This window comes from Megalobrama amblycephala, linkage group LG7 (assembly GCF_018812025.1).
Source record: "Megalobrama amblycephala isolate DHTTF-2021 linkage group LG7, ASM1881202v1, whole genome shotgun sequence".
Taxonomy (NCBI): domain Eukaryota; kingdom Metazoa; phylum Chordata; class Actinopteri; order Cypriniformes; family Xenocyprididae; genus Megalobrama; species Megalobrama amblycephala.
Window position 1 is genome coordinate 13,768,536 of NC_063050.1, and position 13,126 is coordinate 13,781,661.

Here is a 13,126-nt window from a genome sequence, read left to right on the forward strand (position 1 = left end):
TTCAAAGCTTTCTGCAAGAATATTTGGATTTAGGGAAGTCACCAAATCATCCTTGCTATGCCCTGTGAGAGCGTTGTGGACCTACATTAGGCACACAAATAAAATCATAAGCACAGATGAATTGTTTGTCTGTTTTAAGATGAGGAAGCTTGGCCAACCTCTGTCAAAGGCCAGGCGTTTTAATTGGATAGTTGATTCCATACAGCAGGCTTATGAAGGTGTAGGATTACCTACTCCTTCCCACCTTCACACACACTCATGCAGTGTCTCCACCTCATAGGCCCTGTAGGGCATCCTTGGGTGAGATCTGTGCAGCAGCTTAATGGGCTGTTCAATTTTCCTTTACACTGAACTACAGGGTAAATGTGTCAGCTGGCACATCCTTTTCCAAGTCTGTGCTGGGAATAGCTAGGGAATGAGGCTTAGACCATTTCTATGGTGTACCTTCCAGTTGTCTGTACAACTGGAGAAAATGGTTACCCTGGTAGCATCTGGCACATGGTTCATTTAAATGATGAATATGTATATAGTTTTATTTTACTAATTTATAAGCTTGCCCGCTGGCTTGTAAATATTTTTTGCTCAGAAATGTGTTGGTGTGCAATCTAATTTATTTAATTGATGCACCTTCTCTTCTTGATGTGTTAAGGCTTCCCATACAGGGCCGTGCACAGACCTTTTGAGGGGCATGTGCTGAAACTGAAAAAGGGCACCCCCCCCTCCAAATAAATAACACAAAACAATACTTTCAAAAAGCTTTATATTTATTCACTATTAATGACAGTTATATAGATAATATATAGATATACAGGGTTTCAGGGCTTCTTTAAAACTAATTACAACAGCAATCTTCTGTGAGACATGTGCTTGAAGATGTTTATGACTTCACTGTGATCCACTGGCATGTCCCTCTCAACAAACATTAATACACACACATTACATTCTGCATGTTAAAATATAAAGAAGCACAGTGACCTGATGATTCTGTAATGTTTTTTAGTTACTACAACATTACTGTAGTAAAACCATGTTTTACTATGTTTATAGCCTACATGTGAAGACGAGCGGGGAGTATACAATACTAGATAAAAAAAAAATGATCTAGCGAGCAAATACATGCATATTAACATCGTAAACATTAACCATACTGTGTGACCATATAAGTTATGATATGATTAGCCTACGTTAAATTACAGTGAATTGAGTGTATCAGCAGATAGCCATCACAAATCAAAGAAGAAATTTCTTAGAAATATAGGCTATCGTACCTAGCTGACGAGGATCACTCAGTTGCTTTGTGTCAAACTCAAATGCAGTTACGTACATGTGCATATGCAATTTGTCCGTCATTAAAACGATGGTATCACATTAGGCTACGTCATCATAGGTTAACTTATGAGCGCTCAGTTTTTCCGGTTGTAAAATACGTTTGGCCAAAATCTCAATTCATAAAAGATGTAGTACTACTATTTGGATATTGGTATTGGCTATGACTAACTTAGATGGCAAATGCATAAAATATGAAACTTTATAGACATACTAGTGTTTCTTTCGTAAAGACAACGTTGTACTTATTCAAAAAACAAGATATTTATTTACCATTGCAAGACATTCAGCTGCTCCGCTGTGGAACTTCAGTTCGCTGCACTCAGGGGGCGGAGTTAAGAGGTTTGACTGACAGTTTGAGCGGAACCAAAACCATTTTGTCACAAGCTCTTTTTAATACCTTTATTAGGCTAAATATATTTACAAATCAGACAGACAGACATGAAGGGTGACCGATATCATTGATTTATTGAAGAAAATAAATAAATAAAATAAAACACCTCCAAAAAAAGGGCACTTCGGAGTGTAAGGACAAAAAGGGCATGTGCACTGCACAGGTTGAGCCCTACCTGTGCACGTGCCTGTTCCCATACATATGTATTCTGGTGGAGAGATAGTCTCGATACGATAGAGAACGTAGGGTTACATTTTTAACTTTGATTCTCTGGGTGAGAGACTACCTCTCCACCTCACCGTCACTCAGAGACACATTTATTTACAAGAAGTAATGCGCTTTCATCATCCCTTTTATAGTGCATGATGAGTTTAATTAGTGTCTTACAGAGAATCCACATCACATGCCATGAGTGGAGTCATAGTTCCATACATATGTATTCTGGTGGAGAGATAGTCTCTCACTCAGAGAACCAAGGTTGCAGTATAACCTCAAGTTAATGTAAATCACTATGATTTGAACAACATAAGGAGAATAATCATTTAAAATAATTTGATTGTTTCAATTAAGATTATTGTATGATGTCTTACATCAGTTTCTCCAGTTTACAGTCAGGATCCTTCAGTCCAGAAGAGAGCAGATTCACTCCTGAGTCTTGCAGTTTATTCCCAGTCAGATCCAGTTCTCTAAGTTGTGAGGAGTTTGATCTCAGAGCTGAAGTCAGAGCAGCAAAACACAACGTCTCAACCTGCAGAACAAAGACACACTCTTTAATCTCTCAGTTCATTTTACAAAATGTGCAGAGCGGTGGGTCTCCAGGACTGGAGTTGAGAACCACTGATATAAAATGCATATAAACATCAGTCCTTACTCTATATCTCCCAATAACATGTCTTAGTAATATGATATATGATATCTAAATGCTTACTTTTATGATCAATGCTCTGTAATTTAAAAACATAATGCAATGCAATACAATTATGATTAAGAGATGAACAAATAAACTTTCTTTAAAAGCCTAATGGATCATATTTGATACATTTGAACAAGATTTTTCAAAAAAAAAAAAAAATAAATAAAAAATGCGTAGATAATCCCAATTAAACCCAAGTTGCTTCAGTTCAGAAAATGATCATCTTGAAATATTACTAAGAACATTAATGTTATTTACTTAAAGACTCCCTGTCATGAAAATCAAGTTTTTAATGTTGTTTGTATGTCCATGTGGTATTTTTAATATGCTTTAAGACAAACGCCGGTGTTTCTTACATCCCAAACTACCTTGTAATCAATCACGTCAATGTGTGGACGGGCTTTAGCATATCATTAACTATGCTTTGAAGCAGGGGAGTCAAGAGAAGCCAGGTATAAAAACGTACGTTTGTTATTGTGAATAACAATTAAGATGAATAATGTAGGTAATACTTTTAGTGCTTAATTAGACAGTTTAAAAGTATAAATCAGTTTTAATATTTCAAAACGCTATTAATAACTAGCTTAAAGAAGAATTGCTAAAAATAGAACAAAAAAACTTGAAACTTGACTTGGACCCAAAGACTAGAGACTTGACTTGGCCTTGGCCTTTATGGACTTGTGAACATGTCTGGTGTTTACTTCAGTAATTTGCTAATTTGCATATTCATGGTTTCATGTATACTAAATAAAGCCAGGGTGTAGTTACATTCAAGGTATTTTAAGGTTCTGATAAATTTTTGGTTATAAAAGATGAGTTTTAAGGGATAAAATTATTGACTACAGGAGGACTTTAATAAAAATGAATAAAGATTTCACAGCAAAAAGACACGTGAAAAGACAAGCTGAAGTGGGACGTTTTTACATTTATACTAAAAGGCACTTAACTTGCTAAAAAATCTATAAACTATCAACCAGACAACAGAAGGCAAGTAGATTGTGCACAACAAATTTGTGATTATGTTGATAATTTAGATCAAATATGATAGGGTAGGAACTGAAGGGTTAAAATAACATTATTCTTGTTTCAGATAAGATTAATGTTTGATCTTACATCAGTTTATCCAGTTTACATTGAGGATCCTTCAGTCCATCAGAGAGCAGCGTCAGACCTCCACCTCCTATTTTATTCCATGTCAGATTCAGTTCTCTGAGGTGTGAGTTTGATCTCAGAGCTGAAGTAAGAGCAGCACAACATTCAGCTGTGATATCACAACTCCGCAACCTGCAAAACAACGACATAATCTCTCAGTTCAGCAGGAACTACACAAACACAGAGGGACTATGATATTAACCCTCAGGGGTCTGAGGATTTTTGGGGCCCTGGAGAAGTTTTGACATGCCCTGACATTTGTGCTTTTTTCAGTTGTTCATAAACATATTAATGGTAAATGTGTCATTACACTGTATTCAGCACAAACTAGGCTACAATAATATGTGAGGAACATGTATGTACATGTTTGTGTTTTTGAAGGAATAACGTTTATGCGTGGTTATTGAAAAAACAAAAAACTTAAGTCACTGAAATAAGGCCAAAAAATATATATATTAAAACTGTGTTCACAAGGATTTTGGGTATTGGAGGTTGTAGACTAGAGTTTTTGCTTCAGAATGAAGAAAAATTATCCTTCCTACTCCTTCATATAAAACAATAGAGAGATTTAAATTTTCTAAGACACTTTTGGTCAAGAAACACAGTATACATGGAGGCGTGAATCCTCATGTATAATGGGTGATTCTCACCTGAGAAGACAAAAGAATTGAATAATAATGACCTGAAATGACTTGCATATTAATGAGGCCTTTCAGTCAGGTAGGCTGTGAAAAAACCCTCTGTGATCATGCTGATAACAGGATTAAAGTCCACTCAGGACAAAAAAAAAACATGATTTTTGTGATCTCATGCATGCACGTATTATTGCACATGATATGAAGAAAATTTTGTATAGGCCTATGTTAAATTACACTACCAGTCAAAAGATTGAACACATTGCCATTATAATGTTTTTAAAAGAAGTCTCAAGTCTCTAACCAAATAATGGTTTTCTATTTTAATATACTTTAAAATATAATGTATTTCTGTGATGCAAAGCGTCTGAACATTCCTACCTCTAGGGCATTTCATATAGGCTACTATATTTGTTATATTATATAGCCTAAATGTTGATGTGCAGTTGACAAACTATACATCATTAAAAAGATCCAAGACTCAAGCTTCACATTTTGACTCTTAAAATCTTATATTGACCATAATTTCTTAATATGATTAAAAGCATACACATTTGGAGAAATATTGATGGATTCTCATATGTTTATATCAATTTTCTATACAGAGGAGTAATATTTATTATTCTATATTTATTGTCATCATTATGAGCGCTGGATGCTGTGTTTCTAATTCATACTTGAGCCGGAGGGCGCTCTGCCCCTTTTGTCCACAAATGCCTCAGTAAAAGAAGAGGCAAATCATGTGACAATCAAGGAACTAACAGAGGCAAGAGATCGCTAAATATGGCTATTCAAAACACTTTTGAAGACAATAAATACACGATTGAGAAGATGAATGCATGTATTGACTGAATTTGCGTCTGAATAGCGCTCCCTCCGTGGGCGTGGCCGCATTAGCGGATAATGAGCTGAATCACGGACTTCTGACATGGCTCTCTTTTCATACAGATTACATAAACACAGAAGGTTTGTTTTCGATTTGACTTATATGTTTTAAAACCTGACATCTTAACGTTTTTTTAGACATAAGTATAATTTTTTTGTCATTAGTATTCACTAAGTTACAGTTCATCTTCTAAGAACTATCAGATTGGAGTTCATTCAGAGGGAGACGAGAGATCACGCATCATGTTTGTTTTCTTTATTTTACAAAAAGCACAACATTTTGTTTTTACTCTGAGTGTACACAAATGAAAGAAGATATTCCACAGATTAAAATGGTGTATAACTCTTAATTGTATGTGCAACATTGACGGAGTATTTTGAGTCTCTTTCACACTGATAAGAAAAAAACCACGGTGGTATCGCCGGCGATACCTTCAGACCTCAGAGTGTTAAGTATTAAATCAGTGATTTTTTGTTTGTTTTTTTACTTTCTGTTCACTTTTGCTTTATTCGTAAATCACTATGATTTGAACAACGTAAGGAGAATAATCCCTTAAAACATGATTATTCTCGTTTCACTTAAGATTAATGTATGATCTTACGTGAGTTTCTCCAGTTTACAGTGCGGATCCTTCAGTCCATCAGAGAGCAGCGTCAGACCTTTATCTCCTATTTTATTCTGAGACAGATCCAGTTTTCTGAGGTGTGAGTTTGATCTCAGAGCTGAAGTTAGAGCAACACAACCTTCATCTGTGATCTCACAATCTCTCAACCTGTAGAACAATGACACATACTTTCATGTTTTAGATCAGCAGGAACTACACAAGCACAGAAAGTATGGTCGGGTTTCCACCGAAATTACCCAGAACAATTTGTCCCAGGAACTTTATTTTCCCCCAGACCTGTTGATGTCTGCGTTTTCATTGTGGTGTGGAGTACTGTGAAGTGTAGGCAAATTAGTCCGGTGATGTCGGACTGTGCACGAATTTCCAGTTCCCACTGGATTTTGTCCTCCATATATAAGGATAATAAAGCCTGAACCTCATCGGCGATCCATCTGTCATATTTATAAAACTCCATTGCTGATTCAAATAGCAAAAAACTCTTACTGCACGTACCGCAACAGACTTTTAAAAATGTTGAAATAAAATTCTGTGTGGAGTCAACCAATCAAAATGCTATGTGAACTCAACCAATCAGCATGTTCAGTGCCCAAGTCCCACCCCCAAAAGTTCCTGAACTTTGAAAAAATATGACCTCACAAGCAGGAACTTTTTTGAGGGGGAAATATGTTCCCGGAACTTAATTTAGACCCTGGTCCCAGCAGTCGAAACACACAGAGTACCATCCCACCCCTAGTTCCAGCTTATGATATTTAGTACTAAATCTGTGTGGGTTTAATGTTTTTTTTTATTTATTTAATATTTGTTTACTTTTGCTTTATTGTGTGTTAATGTAAATCATTTGAACAACATAAGGAGATTAATCCCTTAAAATAATTTCATTAGTGTTTCAATAAAGATTATTGTATGATCTTACATCAGTTTCTCCAATTTACAGTTAGGATCCTTCAGTCCATCAGAAAGCAGCATCAGACCTCCATTTCCTATGCTATTCAAAGTCAGATCCAGTTCTCTGAGGTGTGAGTTTGATCTCAGAGCTGAAGCCAGAGCAGCACAACCTTCATCTGTGATATCACAACTATACAACCTGCAGGACAACGACACAATCTCTCAGTTCAGTAAGAACTACACAACCACAGAGAGACTGAGATATTAAATACTAAATCTACGTGAGTTTAATGTCTTTTGTTACTTTTTATTTACTTTAGCTTTATTTTTATGTTATTGTAACTCACTATGATCCAAAAACATAAGAACAATAATCCCTTAAAACAATTCGTTTTTTTTCCAGTTAAAATTAATGTATGATTTTACCTCAGTATCTCCAGATTACAGTGAGGATCCTTCAGTCCAGCAGAGAGCAGCGTCAGACATTCATTTCCTATTTTATTATCAGTCAGATCCAGTTCTCTGAGGTGTGAGTTTGATCTCAGAGCTGAAGCCAAAGCAGCACAACCTACATCTGCGACACCACAACATCTCAACCTGCAGAACAATGACACTCACTTCAATCTCTCAGTTCAGCAAAAAGTACAAAACCACAGAGAGACTGAAATATTAAATACAAAATCAGTGTGGGTTTAATTTTTGTATTACTTTTTGTTAACTTTTGCTTTATTGTGTGTAATTGTAAATCACTAAAATCCAAAAATGTATAAACAAAAATTAATTTGATTCTTTTTCCACTTAAGATTAATGTATGATCTTACCTCAGTTTCTCCAGTTTACAATGAGGATCCTTCAGTCCATCAGAGAGCAGCCTCAGACCTCGACCTCCTATTTTGTTCACAGTTAGATCCAGTTCTCTGAGGTGTGATTTTGATCTCAGAGCTGAAGTCAGAGCAGCACAACCTTCATCTGTGATATTACAATCACTCAACCTGCAGAACAATGACAGACACTTTAATCTCATAGTTTAGCAGGAACTAAACAACCACAGAGAGACTGAGATATTAAATACTAAATCAGTGTGGGTTTAATGTTTTTATTACATTTTGTTTACTTTTGCTTTATTGTGTGTTAATTGTAAATTACGATCAGAAAAAAATATATGGATAATCTCTTAAAATAGTATTATTCTAAATGTTCAAATTAAGACTAAGTTCAAGACAAAGATCAGTCCTCTGTTGATTGTCCTCAGACTTACTGAGCTGATCTGGAGACTTCAACTACAGGCAGGAGCTTCTGAAGTACTTCATCTGCGGACATTTGGTTTTGGCTTTTTCTTCTGCTTATGTATTTACACAAATGAAACTCATCCAAACACTCGGAAGTTAATAAAACAAAGACAACTGCTGACCACTGTGACGAGGACAATCTGGTGCTTGAAAGACCTCCAGATCTGAGATATTCCTGGATTTCATTTACTAGAGAATGATCACCCAGTTCATTTAAAGAGTGGAACAGACTGATCGATTTCTCTGGTGAGGGATTCATTCTTATTCTGGTTTTAATATATTCAATTGTTTTCTCTTCATTGTATGAAGAGCTGCCAGATGCTCCTGAATGCTCAGATGAACAAAGCAGAAGACTTTCCCCTGATACAAGCCCAACTCCTGTCTGAAGATCTGAGTGCACAATCCTGAGTACACTGATGCTTCTGTCTCATCAATGCCACACTCGTTCAGGTCTTCCTCATAGAAGATCAGGTTTCTTTTCACAAGCTGCTGGAATGCCAGTTTCCCCAGTTTGAGGATCATGTCTTCATCTTTCACTTTCTTCTCATAGTCCTTCTCAAGTTTGATGTTGGACTGAATGATCAGGAAGTGTGTGTACATTTGAGTGAGAGTCTTGGGGATCTCTCCATTCTCAGCTTTACTCAACATCTTCTCTAGAACAGTGGCTGAGATCCAGCAGAACACTGGGATATGACACATGATGAAGAGGCTCCTTGAAGACTTTAGGTGTGTGATGATTTTATCGGCCAGACTCTGATCCCCGATTCTCTTCCTGAAGTATTCCTCCTTCTGTGGCTCATTGAAGCCTCGTACCTCTGTCACTCGATGGACACACTCAGACGGGATGAGATCAGCTGCTGCGGGTCTGGAGGTGATCCAGATGAGAGCAGAGGGGAGCAGATTCCCTGCAACAAGGTTCGTCAGCAGCACGTCCACTGAGGTTGATTCAGAAATATTACACAATTTCACACTGAAGTCCAGAGACAGGCGACACTCATCCAGATCATCAAAAACAAAGACAACTTTATATTCACCACTGAATGGTTTCATTTCTTTTGCTTCAGGGAAAAGGACATTAAGAAGTTCTGAAAGTCTGAGTTTTTCATCCTTCATTAGGTTTAGCTCTCTGAAAGGAAGTGGAAATATGAGCTGGATGTCCTGATTCTCTTTCCCTTCAGCCCATTCTGTACAGAGACTGTTTTTCCAATGCCAGCAACTCCCTTTGTCAGGACAGTTCTGATGGGTTTGTCTTGTCCAGGTAAAGGTCTGAAGATGTCAGTGCATTTGATCGGTGTGTCCTCTTTTGCTGCTCTGCTGGATTGAGTCTCAATCTGTCTCACCTCATGCTCATTATTGATCTCTCCACAATCACTCTCTGTGATGTAGAGTTCGGTGTAGATCTCATTCAGCAGTGTTGGGTTTCCATGTTTTGCTGTTCCCTCATACAGACACTGAAACTTCTTCCTCAAATTCGATCTAAATGTCTTTGGGCTTCAGCATGTTGATGGTCACTGCTGTAAGATTAAAATAAAAAAAATTGTTAGATGGCAATCTGCATTTGCAATATAGTTGTTAGATAACTAAAATGCATATAATATGCATAATTTTATATTGTGTCATAATATTAGTATGTCTTTATCATTCACATTTAAGGTTTAACACAATATAAGAGAAACAGAGAAAACACACCAGAAGGTGAGTCGGAAAATGGTGAAATGCAGTGGTGGAATGTACTCCTATAGTTCAGAAGAGCATCACGCTAACAATGCCAAAGTCTTGAGTTTGATTACCAGGGAATGAAATGACTCTCTGATATAGAAATATATATACATTGAATTCAAAGTGTCAGGCACAGAACCAAAACTGAACCCAACTGCAGAGCAGACATGAAAGTTGGGATCCTGACACTACCTCCTAGATGGAGGCATCCCAACTTCACTAACAGAACAGCAACAGATCAAATGGAGAAAAATATTATCCAACTCAAACTAGAACCTATATAAAGTCCAAGGGGGAGCCAACTGAACAAACCATGGAGGTTCAAGCAGATCCAGCCAGGGTTCCACCAAAGTATCCCCTGGAGCTGTCACAAAGGTCTCCTCCACCCACCCTTCCTTTTCTGAAGCTGCCTGAAATTATTGGCATAGGCAGGGAGCAGGGGTTGACATTAACATCCGCTAATGCAATGAAGAGATAAAGAAGTCAGGGACCAAAGATGGTCAACTCCCAAAAAACGTAGGGTTCAAAACAAACGGACTGTAACCATAAGGTCTGGGAGGCAGGATTAACAGAGAAAGTGGGCCATTCCCCCGGCAAGAGCTCCATCTACTTGATGTGGCGAACGTAGTCAAACATCTCACAGTCAGTTCATGACTTCAAGTGACCCAACTGTTCATCGAGTCCAGCAAGGAAAAAAGGTAATTAAATGGAACTCGCCAAAATCTAGCTTCAAGGAGAGGTTGTGCATATTCATTGATTGCAAACTGCTCTGAAACTGTGAGTCTGTAGAATGCGTAACAGTGGTGCGTTTTCACTTTACAACGTGTAGCACTGATATATATGTAATTAGCTAAATCACAGCCTTTTAAATTTTAATAATCACAGTAAGCTGTATCGTGATTCCTGGTTTTCCATCCCAATTTAAAGGATTACATCACTTTCAAATTAAAATTTCCTGATAATTTACTCACCCCCATGTCATCCAAGATGTCCATGTCCTTTCTTCAGACGAAAAGAAATTAAGGTTTTTGATGAAAACATTCCAGGATTTTTCTCAATATAGTGGACTTCAATGGACCCAAACGGTTGAAGATCAAAATGACAGCTTTAGTGCAGCTTCAAAGGGCTTTAAACGGTACCAGATGAGAAACCATCGCTCATTTTCTAAAAAAAATTGAAACAAATTATATGTTTTAACCATAAATGCTCATCTTGAACTAGCTTTGAACTAGTTTGAACTAAAGTTTGAACTAAATTGTCATATACAATATGCAAGTATATAACAATTAGTTAAAATTTTGACCTGTGGAGGGCAGTAATACACTTAGCAGTGTCTACAGTGCAGGAATTCTAATAGAGAAGAAGAAGAGAGCTAGTTCAAGATGAGCATTTATGGTTAAAACGTATATAATTTTTAATTTTTTTTAGAAAATGGGCGATGGTTTCTCTAGATAAGACCCTTATTTCGTATAAAACGCTATGAAGTTGCACTGAAGCTGTAATTTTGACCTTCAATCGTTTGGGGTCCATTGAAGTCCACTATAAGGAGAATAATCCTGGAATGTTTTCTTAATTTCTTTTCAACTGAAGAAAGAAGGACATGGACATCTTTCATGACATGGGGGTGAGGAAATTATCAGGAAATTTTAATTTTAAAGTGAACTACTCCTTTAAGATTCAGATATTTACAATCTTTTATGATTCACACTGCATCGCAACTGCACGCTCCACCTGGGGGATCTCCACATACTTTTTGGCCATCTCGCCATTGAGGGTAGTGAGAGCAGAGGAGTGGTCGCAATGGACAGACTCTCAGGCGGGATCCCAATTCATCAGTTCAGTTCTGACGTAACGTTGAACGTGACTGACTGATTAAATCAGAGCTGTCAATTAATCAATTAATCTTCATTCTAAAATGCATTGCATACAGGCATTGAAGACACTACATTTTAACAACTCTATTAAAATAATTTTAAAACAGATACAATAAGATAAAGATACTTTAGTTCATTGTTTACCTAAACCCATGATCAGTGTTTCCACTAAGCTTGGGTGGAGGATCCATTGACCGATCATTCTTCATGGACACACAGCTGAATCCTGGAGGGTCCAGTCTGTGCATTGAAGTTAAACACAAGTGAATGTAATTCACACTCTCTTATTATTATGGTTATGTTTGATTATTTCTGTTCTGAGACTTTCATTTTGAAGTTTTTTTTTTCTGGTGTATGTGAATTCCTGTTTCCTGTGTTTACTTCCTGTTTCATTGGTTTCCATGGGTTCTAGTGTGTTCTTAGTTGCTTCCATAGTTACTGATTTGGTTCTTCACCTGTGTCTTGTTTAGTTAAACGTCACCCTTATACTCCTCACTTTAATCAGATCATTGTTGTTTATTGTCTTTGTGTAAATGCAAAGCAGTTTAAGTTACATTTATGTGCTCCCTTGACTGTTCGATTATCTTGTTTATTTGAATAAATACTGCTGCAAACATCCCTGTCTCTACTCACTAAATACTTTAATATTTCCATCATGTTGGAAAACACTCTTATGAGAATAATTTCTGTTAAGCTTGTGTATATTTTTAGTTAAAGCTGTTAAGTTATTAAGAAATAGTGTCATGTATGTTTTTTTTCTTTGCACTTTATATAAAGACCACTAGGTAGTGCTCGAGGCATATGTTTTCCTTGATTGGCTTTTCTTCAAGAGATATACATTATTGTTGTTGAAAACGAAAGCAAAAGAGTTACGATTGTTCGTTTTACCGTGAAATGAGAGTTCAGTGTCTTCAGTGATTTTTCGATTTCAGCTTCAAATGATTATGAAAACAAGATAATCAAGGTAAAACGATTATTGTGCCGCTGCCGCATTCTGACCCACACACTTTCCTTTTCTTTACAGTGGTGCACTTTCGTTCCTCCCTAAACCAAACTTAACATCCAAATAAGTGAGTGTTGTAAAATGCAGTATACTGTACAGTATACAGTAAACTGCGGGACATGCTTGATATAAAACACTGTTATTAAAATCGTATTAAGCCATAAAAGAGATGCTGTTCACTAGGCGGTCTCCTGTGCACGGGACGGGGCGGAACACACACAAGCAAAGTATACTGTGGGCTTAAGATACGTGCTTAAACAGTCAAATAGCCTACACACACAAATATGTTGAAATGCTGTTTCTTCTCCGATATTTACAAAATTTACATCTGATATGGGTTTCAGAATTAGGTGTGGCAAAATGGCTCAATAGCGCCACCTTATGCTATTGGAGATTTTATAGCAAGTGCACATCCACATATCGGA

The 13,126-nt window shown here is 36.9% G+C and overlaps 2 protein-coding genes across 4 annotated transcripts in view; both read right to left on the bottom strand.

Annotated features, from left to right (window-relative positions):
- LOC125271749 (NACHT, LRR and PYD domains-containing protein 12-like) overlaps positions 1–13,126 on the bottom strand; it is a 55,294-nt gene that overhangs the window by 39,897 nt on the left and 2,271 nt on the right. The window lies entirely within an intron of this gene.
- LOC125271769 (ribonuclease inhibitor-like) lies at positions 1,484–12,607 on the bottom strand. The gene is made up of 8 exons (XM_048196018.1): positions 11,843–12,607; positions 8,075–9,619; positions 7,638–7,808; positions 7,243–7,413; positions 6,845–7,015; positions 5,908–6,078; positions 3,747–3,917; positions 1,484–2,468 (listed from the first exon to the last, which is right to left on the bottom strand). Exons 2-8 carry the CDS (start codon positions 8,362–8,364, stop codon positions 2,441–2,443), a joined length of 1,173 nt encoding a protein of 390 aa, XP_048051975.1. The 5' UTR covers positions 8,365–9,619; positions 11,843–12,607; the 3' UTR covers positions 1,484–2,440.

Excerpts from the sequence above, each read along its gene's own strand:
- LOC125271769 (XM_048196018.1), bottom strand. The coding sequence starts at position 8,364 with ATGAATCCCTCACCAGAGAAATCGATCAGTCTGTTCCACTCTTTAAAT. Across the intron at positions 7,414-7,637 it reads TGTAAACTGGAGAAACTGAG|GTTGAGATGTTGTGGTGTCG; the intron begins GTAAGATCATAC and ends ATTGTTCTGCAG. Across the intron at positions 3,918-5,907 it reads TGTAAACTGGAGAAACTCAC|GTTGCGGAGTTGTGATATCA; the intron begins GTAAGATCATAC and ends GTTGTTTTGCAG.